This window comes from Scylla paramamosain, chromosome 10 (genome assembly GCF_035594125.1).
Source record: "Scylla paramamosain isolate STU-SP2022 chromosome 10, ASM3559412v1, whole genome shotgun sequence".
NCBI lineage: Eukaryota > Metazoa > Arthropoda > Malacostraca > Decapoda > Portunidae > Scylla > Scylla paramamosain.
Genome location: NC_087160.1, coordinates 26,759,432 through 26,769,431, shown reverse-complemented (window position 1 = coordinate 26,769,431; position 10,000 = coordinate 26,759,432). Strand labels below are relative to the sequence as shown.

At 41.5% G+C, this 10,000-nt stretch overlaps 1 protein-coding gene across 3 annotated transcripts in view; it reads left to right on the top strand.

The window, feature by feature from the left end:
* LOC135104451 (high affinity cGMP-specific 3',5'-cyclic phosphodiesterase 9A-like) overlaps positions 1-10,000 on the top strand; it is a 209,027-nt gene that overhangs the window by 110,724 nt on the left and 88,303 nt on the right. For 2 of the 3 annotated variants that reach the window (XM_064011901.1, XM_064011902.1), the window contains one exon: positions 1,498-1,613. Coding sequence is in view for 1 of the 3 variants with exons in the window: in XM_064011900.1 (XP_063867970.1) it covers positions 8,158-8,168 (11 nt within the window). In the remaining 2 variants the exon portion in view is untranslated. Of the gene's footprint in view, positions 1-1,497; positions 1,614-7,891; positions 8,169-10,000 lie in introns of those variants that run through there. The other variant, XM_064011900.1, reaches the window with a different exon arrangement.

Here is a 10,000-nt window from a genome sequence, read left to right as displayed (position 1 = left end):
TGTTTATTTAGATATATTGCTTCTGTATTTTGTTTTGATTAAAGTTTTAGTAAATTATTAAATCGCTGTAAGTTTCTCTCTCTCTCTCTCTCTCTCTCTCTCTCTCTCTCTCTCTCTCTCTCTCTCTCTCTCTCTCTCTCTCTCTCTCTCTCTCTCTCTCTCTCTCTCTCTCTCTCTCTCTCTCTCTCTCTCTCTCTCATACTCTCCCCCATTTCTTTCAGCAAACTGCATAAGGTCTCATTGCAAGCCGCGTTCATTCCTGTACACCTTGCCTCCCGATCACCGACTTGCTATGCTTCTCGGAGTCTCTTACCGAATACCACTTGGATAAATCCGTCCTGATCAGGCATGCGACTCTCGTACACCTTGTTTTCAGTTCCATGGAGTTTCGTCTCTCGCCTCCACATACTGATAATCTTCTTAAGGTAATAAGTAAGATAATTTCATTCACGGACACTCGCTCATGACTCACCTCGCTGAAAGTCACTCGGACTAGCATCGAACCGTGTGTTTAAAGGATTTAGGCTCTCGTACTGACGGTTTTTCAAAGGCCACGGGGATGTTTAATCGGTTTCTCGTCGTAATTTTCCTGTTGATGGTGAGAAAATGTCAGACTGTGAACTCATGAAAACAACCTTCAGATTCTTTCTAATTTCCGTTGTAGAGAGTTTCAGTATTATCTCATCCTTTCCCCCCTTCACACTCTCTCTCTCTCTCTCTCTCTCTCTCTCTCTCTCTCTCTCTCTCTCTCTCTCTCTCTCTCTCTCTCTCTCTCTCTCTCTCTCTCTCTCTCTCTCTCTCTTTCCGCCGTTTTTCGATTCTTTCTGTTGTTTTTTTAGCTTCTCACTCCATCGGACTCTTCCTTACAATCCTGTTTTCACCCACGTGCCTTCACCTCTTCCCCTTCCTGGTGTTCACTTTTTCTTCCTCTTTATAGGGCCAGTTAAAAGTAGCCGAGTTAAGTTCCCAAGAGATTTGAGGATGCAGGTTTTATTACGAATATTATGAAGTTCTATTTTTCATTCGTCGTGTGAATTCGTTCAATTTGTATAATGAAAAGGAAATGTAACGTTTATGCTGAATTGTCCTTTTTTTATTCTCTGTTGTTGTAGATGTTTATTTTTTCTTTTTTTTTTCGTGTTTTCTTTTGACAGTGTGCAATAGTAAAGCCGCAGATATTAAGGCGTTGGAAAAAGTAAATAAATAAATGTACAAGCAAAATAGGAATGATAAAAAATTAATAAATGAAGCACTTAGTGATTCGAAAAAGAAGACTAAACAAAATACGTACAAACCACGAAAAAAAAAAATCATTTCTGATAACTAGAAAAAAAAAGCTAATTAAAAAATAGATTAAGTTTTGGACATTGCCTAGTGCGCGTAACTGTTGTGTTAAAATGAATGTTTTACCTTCCCGAGCAGAAAAAAACACTTTCATTTAATAACACGTGAGGTGAAATTAAAAATACCTTCATCTCTTTTTTTTTTTTTTTCCAGGTACAGGACGCTTTCCTTTAACGAGACATGAGCTGAGATGAAAGACAGGCAAAAGCCAGCAAATCACAGGAACAGCAAGAGGATCCGTGACTTGTAGACGCATACCAGGTGGTGAGGTGAGCTGTTCAGTCTTTAGAGGGACATTACTGGGTAGCGCCTTTAAAGTATCACTAGATTTCTTCTCTGTATTACTTCAATGTCTGTAATGTTTTAGAAGCATTAGTACTTTTGACTACAATGCAGGAAGACAGGAGTTCGAATCTTGGCGTAGACTTTGGACTTTTTTTTTCTATGGGACAACAGTACAACCCGCTCTGAGGTGCACGCTGCCTTGACGCTCAGAACATTGTGCCAGTTGTTTATTTGGTCAGAGAGAGAGAGAGAGAGAGAGAGAGAGAGAGAGAGAGAGAGAGAGAGAGAGGAGTCTGTTAAGGAAGGGGTAGGAGGGAGGGCAGGGCAGCACTGGTTTAATCTGAAGGGAGTGAGAGCGTTTCCTGTTTCCCTTTCTCCACGGTGACATCCCGTTGACAACGCTGCGTGACGCACGTACTCATCTCTCCTGCTAAGCTTTCTCAAGCATCCTCTCTCTCTCTCTCTCTCTCTCTCTCTCTCTCTCTCTCTCTCTCTCTCTCTCTCTCTCTCTCTCTCTCTCTCTCTCTCTCTCTCTCTCTCTCTCTCTCCCTCCTCCTACTCCTCCTCCTCCTCGTAAGAACATAAGAACAAAGAAAAAATAAGGGAAGCTACAAGAAGGCATTAAGCCCACATATAGCAGCCTCTGATTCCTCCTCTTCCTCCTCCTCCCACCTTTCCTTCTCCATAACTTTTCTTCTTTATTATCATTAACATTATATCTAATTCACTGCTTTAAATGAGATTCCATCGGCTTGAATGTGTGTGTATATCATTGTTTATGAGTATGTGTGTGTGTGTGTGTGTGTGTGTGTGTGTGTGTGTGGGTCGTGAGGCTGCACAGTTGTGTTCACAGGTGCCGCAGGTGGTAAAACCTTGATGAACGAGGCACCTGTCTTACCTACTGAGCGACAGTCGGTGGGAACGTAATGACAGGTGTTCTCTGTAACTGTCCACTCTGTTGTCTGTGTGTCGGTACCCTGCTGCCTTTGTGTGTGTGTGTGTGTGTGTGTGTGTGTGTGTGTGTGTGTGTGTGTGTGTGTGTGTGTGTGTGAGTGAGAGGATGTTCTTGTTCACATCCTTGGGAATTATGCATATTAGAGAGACGCTGGTAAGCCGAAAGAGAGAGAGAGAGAGAGAGAGAGAGAGAGAGAGAGAGAGAGAGAGAGAGAGAGAGAGAGAGAGAGAGAAATTATTGTTAGTCTTATGATGAATATTTGGTTGTTGTTTTTTTATTACCGTCGATTTCTTTCCTCCGTTTTATTTTCGACCTCGATGTCTTCAGTCCTTGAGATTTCCTGTTGTTAATCCTTTTTATTTATTTGTTTAAATACATTTCCCCTCAAGAGCTTCATTTAATGTCTTACCTATTTCATCATATAATTCAAGTACCTACAATGATAGAAAAGTATGAATAAGCTCTCTCTCTCTCTCTCTCTCTCTCTCTCTCTCTCTCTCTCTCTCTCTCTCTCTCTCTCTCTCTCTCTCTCTCTCTCTCTCTTTCCTATCAATCTGCGATCTCCTTTCATTCCTACGGCTCAGTATCCCCCTTCCACAGTGAGTCAGGTCCTTTCTGGTCTTTTTAATAATTATCTTGGATCGGCGCAGACTTAGCGTATCAATTCAAGCCGGGGAAGGAGGAAGGAAGGCAGGTGGTCGGTCGCCTGTTGTCGCTCCCAAGTCACTCTAACCGAGGGAAAAAATATTCAGGTTCGTTTTTATAACAGTAGAAAACTCACTAATGAGAACTGTCGGTAAGTCTAATGAATCTGAAATTGGTTTCGCGACCCTTCCTCCCTCCCCGTCTCCTCCTTTCCTCCCATCTGTATCTTTTCTTCTATCTCTCTTTCCTTCTCTCTGTGTGGTTCTTTCTCCTTACTTTATTCTCTGTGTCTCTGTCTCTATTGCTTCTCTCTCTCTCTCTCTCTCTCTCTCTCTCTCTCTCTCTCTCTCTCTCTCTCTCTCTCTCTCTCTCTCTCTCTCTCTCTCTCTCTCTCTCTCTCTCTCTCTCTCTCTCTCTCTCTCTCTCTCTCTCTCTCTCTCTCTCTCTCTCTCTCAACTGTTGGGATGCTCGATTTAGTTTTCTCTTTTTTTTTTTCCCTCTCTCATTTTTTCCTCCTTTCCACAAGTTGTCATTTCAGGTAATCATTAAATCTCTCTTTCCTACGACTGAGATCATTTCAAGACAAGTACTTCAAGTTATCTTCAAAATTAATGCCATTCTCGTCTCCTGTATGTCCTGTTCATAGAGTTCATTTTGTTATTCAGGATTGCAAGATTTTTATGGTATTAAGAACTGTTGTCGTGTTTGTTCAGATTGAGGGACGCTTTCTTATAGCAGTATTTGTCGCAGATATTATTGTCATACTTATACCTGGATAAAAACAAAAAATAAGCTAATGATACAGGTACGAGGCATTTTAATCAGCATTTACTGAAAAGGAAAAAAAGAAAAAATCACGAAAGTGTACTCGGACAGTTCCAAAAACAAAGTAATTTTTAAAATAGGGCATATCATATTTGGACTGAAGAGAACATACAACAAATCCAGTAAATGACTGACTATGATACGCAAAGTTCCAGAAGTTGAATATAATACAAAAATATCAAGATTTGGTACAATACATAATATTTTGACCTCTTATAGTACTGAAATCTACAGACACTTACTCCAATAAAGAAATGAAACCAATATACTTTCAATCTCATAAACTGGTAATGAAACATGAAGACGTGACACCTGCGTAATATTTCATGTTCTCATAATACTGAAACGGAAAGACAGTTCTGTCTGTAAAAGACTGAAGCAAAGATATACACAGTTTTATAAGATAAATGAGAAACATGAATATATGACACGTAAATAATAACTTGAATTTTCAATGAAAGGTAAAGCAACGTCCTCCAGTAAGTAACAAAAAGTACGATGTGGAATCTTCTGCAAACTAAATATGAATTGCGAAGATATGGCACGCACAATATTTCGAATTTTCATAATACTAAAATGAAAAATTTATTGCACGTGTTTTATAGCTTCCACAGCTTCTTTCAGTTTAATGGGTGGTGCTGCTTTGAAAGAGTGTAAAGAGAGATACTTGTTCTTGGAGTAATTTTACCATATGACTTTTAAACGATTACTTCTGAACTTCACGTCTCCCCCCTTCCGTATTCTCCTCATTCCCCTGTGGTGGCGCGTATGTTTGGGGACTACTGTTCCAGAGCAAGATTAAATATCAGAACCTCCTACAGCCAGTTAAAATCTCTATAATCTCCTGTAGAACTAGTTAAAATCTTATTATCTTCCTCTAGAGCCAGCTAAAATTTCAATAACTTCTTCTCTAGCCAGTAAAAGCAATGAAGATAAGGCTCTGAGCTGGTTCAGAATAAAGGCCTCGGTCTTTCTCCACAAAGATATATGCGTGCACTTACGTGAATCACCTTTAGACTGTGAAACTCTTGGGCCTCAGGGCGCCATGTCACAATAATTGCTGGATTATTTTTATTAATAAAAGTACTTCCTCTTGAACCATACGCTGACTTAAAAAAAAAATAAATAAATAAAAATAAAGAAATGTAGTTCGGTTACAGTAATCGAGTTTTATCTAATAATAATGCTCAGAAAATCTTAAACCCTATGGCACCACACGGCAAATTACTTCTCGATAAGAAATATTTCCTCCTTCAGCAGTTCCATGGCTTCCAGTAAAATGTGACACTTCACTACCATTTAAATAGTAACGTAAAACCGCCTTTTCTGAAGTATTATTAACACTGCAGAATTCTTTATGACTGTGTAAACATCAACCTTGACAATAAATTTACTCCAAATATATTTCAGGACTTGACAACATCATATCTTTACCTCAACCACCTTGGCGCCTTCCAGATTTGATTGAAGTCATATCCATTTTGTTATTAAAGAAAGCACCAGTAACTGAACTCACAGCTGTTGCACCTATTGGCTCAGTCCTGACAGGAAAGTTTCTCTGTGTAAGAGTCACATCTTTCTGGAAGAGTATTAGTGGATCTTTTCCTTTCCACTTTAAAAAGAACACCTTACATGATCATTATCACCGTAGGGTAGCATTCTATTTCACAACCTCCTGCCACACTCTCTCTTCTGATCTCTAATTGCTGTTTGTCTCCTTCACTTCCTCCTCCTCCTCCTCCTCCTCCTCCTCCTCCTCCTCCTCCTCCTCCTCCTCCTCCTCCTCCTCCTCCTCCTCCTCCTCCTTCTCTTCCTCCTCCTCCTCCTCATGTAGACGGATTTGGCTTGCTTTCGGTCTCTGTTTCATATTTAGATTTTCTTTTTCCCTGATGTTTTTCGATTTTCTTACTTTTGTCCATCACTTGACTTGTTCTTGTCCAATTCTTCTTCTTTTTCTTCTTCCTCTTCTTCCCTATCAGGACTAAAAATAGAATATGCCTTGTTCACTTTCAAACCTCAGCTTCTTTTTTCCGACTTCCCCGCAAAAAAAAAAAGAAAAAAAAAGAAAAAAATATATGTAGAGTAGTACGTGTACTGTAGAAGTTTTAAGGTTCGAAGTTTCTGACCCTTGAGCCCAAACGTAACCCTATTAACAGATATTAGTGGAACTTCAACCATGTTCCTTTAATTAGGAAGTGCCGCTGGCGGAGGGAGGCAGAGAACAGGCACAGTGTTTCGGAATATTTCGGATTTTACAAACATCAAAAGAATCAATAGACGGAACCCCTAACACGAGTAGTGGCTGGAGCTCAAATGCCGTGAATATCGTGCCTGAGTGTTTCTTGAACGGAGTGAGGATCCTTATTTGTCGCTTTGATGCACAACGCTGTGTCTGGACTGCCGTGTCCATGGAATCTGTAAGTTGACGTCATACTTTCAGTCTCTCTCTCTCTCTCTCTCTCTCTCTCTCTCTCTCTCTCTCTCTCTCTCTCTCTCTCTCTCTCTCTCTCTCTCTCTCTCTCTCTCTCTCTCTCTCTCTCTCTCTCTCTCTCTCTCTCTCTCTCTCTCTCTCTCTCTCTCTCTCTCTCTCTCTCTCATATTGAATTCTTAAGACGCACGCAAATTCTCCTTGGTACGCTGCTAACTACTACTAATTGTTTCAATGAATTTGAAGTTTTATTACTTGGTAGTAATCAAGAGCGTCTCTGAGATAGTTTTCTGTAATGCTAACTTGCTTCAGGGCACAGAATCGCAGACAGTAAGTAATGTAATATTTCTGCAAGTGTGTGTCAATTATGAAAAATTTTCATGTATTACAATTGCATTACGCTTTAAGATAAATGTTTTTTCTTCCTTATATATCGCGATTAGGGAATTAAAACCTTTTTCAAGTGTATGCAAGCGTACATTTGCAGGAAGAACCTATTTAAGACCCCACAATTTTGATGTTGGAAGGATTGAAGACTTTCTCAAGACTGTACAAACCTGATGTTAATTAGAGATAAGACCTCTCTAAGACCATGCAAGTGTGATATTTGAGGATTAAAGAATTTTACGAGACCATGCAAGGGTAGTGTTCTGTGCTTTAATAGTTATGTACATACTTAATGTTGACTGTGGAAAGTCTGATAATTTTTCCCTCCTTCGTGCTGAGTTATGGAGGACAACTGGAGAGGATGATACAGTGGAAGACAATCTACAGCCAATGGTACTTTTTTTTTTTTTTCATTTGGTAGGGCTATGAAAATTTTCAGACGCACCACTGTAGCATTGTGGCGTTTAATCGCTCCCCGAGTCCTGATAGGCAATGAAAAGGCGAGGCACGCGAGGAGAAAAAGTTTGTGCTCAGAGCGGGTGAATAGCGGCCATATTATACCAAGAATGAAGGGACCGCAGGATATCGACGAGGGGCGGCAACAGACGGCGTGGGGTGGGAGCAGTACGACACGTTTTCCCACAGTCTGGCGCAACAGGTGCCTGCCGGGCCAACACTCCAGGTCCCCGAATCACTAGACTTTAATGTGCCAAGTTCTGAAAATGAGGCTTGTAATTAGACACAGAGGAAAGAGGAAATGAATGCGATGGTTGTTTTCTTTCTTTAGGAGCTCGTGTTGCGGGTTAGTTTTGTGAGATTTGGAAGCTTTGATAATCGGGAATATAAATGTCCTGTGTGAAGTAATGATTGACGGATAGATAGATAGGTAGATAAATAGATAGATATATATATACATAGATAGATAAATAGATAAACAGATAGCCCAATAGATAGACAGATAGATAGATAGATAGATAGATAGATAAATAGATGGTTTGTAATAAGAAGAGAATATGATAAATCTTGTAAGCTATTGTATCTTCAGGGCCAGCTTCTGTACCGTCTGCCTGTGCACCGTCAGCTTCTGTACCGTCAGCCTGTGCACCGTCAGCGTGTGTATCGTCAACTCTTTTGAACTGAAATCGAGCTTCTTGAACCTCCACAGGGACACTCAATCGAGGAGGAGGAGGAGGAGGAGAAGAAGCAAGAGGAGGAGTAGGAAGAAAAGAAGGAGCAGGAGGAAGAGGAGGAGTAAAAAAGGAAGCAGGAGGAGGAGGAGACGAGGAGAATGAGAGTAAGGTAATTTCCCTTTCAATTTACCTACATATTAATGAAACCTGTAATAAGGGTTCACAACCAATAGGGAGGGGGAGGGAGGAGGGAGTAATATATCTCATCAGCGCTGCGGCATCAAAAAGAGTGGCAGCCTGTGTGATGGTGATGGTGGTGGCGATGGTGGTCGTGGTGGTGGTAGGAGGTAAGCACCACCACCATAATCACCACCACCACTACCATCACCATCACCACCTCCAGAACCATTAGCTAGATTACATAAGCATATCTAGTGCCAATTCGACCATCACCACCATCACCACAACCACCACCACTACCTCTCTGCCACCACCACCACCACCATTACCATTATCCTACATCGTGTGGTACTGGCATGACCACTTTGGGCGGCTTTTGAACACCAGTCAGCCCTCGATACTAATATTCTAGAGCAGCAGAACCTCTGGAACCTGGAAAGTATACATGGAAACATTAATACGACACTGTACTTCTGTCTTTGCCTCCTTTGACGCTGGGAAGAGCAGGAGGTGGAAGACCAAGAGCCGAAGGAGGAGGAGGAGGAGGAGGAGGAGAAGGAGTAGGAGTGGCGGGCAGGTGCGCTGGATTGCTTGTCCTCGTTAAGTAATAGAGGCAATGGCTTCTTGTTCCCTCTCGTCCCTCCGCCTCTCAGCTCCGCCTCGCTCACAAGACCCTCGAGAATTGGTTTCGTTAAAGGCTTCTGCAAATTCCTCCTCCTCCTCCTCCTCCTCCTCCTCCTCCTCCTCCTCCTCCTCCTCCTCCTCCTCCTTCTCTTACATCTACCACATTCATTTGCTTAAATCCTCCTCTTCCTCCTCCGCCTTCTCCTCCTTCTAGTTGGACAAATCTGTAGGATAACATTATTTCAAATTCTCCCAGCGGTGTTCCCTTGAGGCGGCGGAGGAATGGAGAAAGCGTCAAGAAAAACAACGTCCTTTCTATATACAGCTCTCCACACACACACACACACACACACACACACACACACACACACACACACACACACACACACACACACACACACACACACACACAAACACACACACACACACACACACACACACACACACACACACACACACACACACACACACACACACACACACACACACACACACACACACACAGATGCAGCAGGGTAATTTAATGTTCTATCTGATTCGTTCTGCTTCTTCTACTAGACTGCAAAGAGCGAGATTTTATACCAGCAAACAATACTCGGGTAATCGTGACAATAGTTGTGCTTGTATCCTGCCCAGCCAGCAGGAACTAAGGGGTAGTAGAATTCAGGCTCTCTCGTCTCCGTGTATGAAAGGCATTGAGTGCTAGAGTTCCCTAGCCATTAGAATAACTATCTGCATGATTTCTACTGTGTGTATAAGCTTGAGTTTCGCGAGGATGTGTGAGGTGAACAGTGAGATGCATGTATGACTCCTACAGTGCGTACAGACTTGAGTTTTTCGAGCTTGTGTGAGGTGAATGGCGAGATGCAGGCATATCTCATATATATATATATATATATATATATATATATATATATATATATATATATATATATATATATATATATATATATATATATATATATATATAATAAATTTAAGCTTCGTGAAACTGTCTGAGGTAAACAGCGATTTAGTGATGTACTCTTGAGGTGAATAGCGGGGTGCAAGCGTGATTTTCACACTATGTATAGACTTAAGCTTTGTGAGGAGGCCTTAAGTGAGCAGCGGGATGCGGACAAGTACTTCAAATAGTAAATCCCCAGAACGCGGGAGTTTTCCCCACGCTGAGAGACCGCAACGAGCCTCGCCACATAA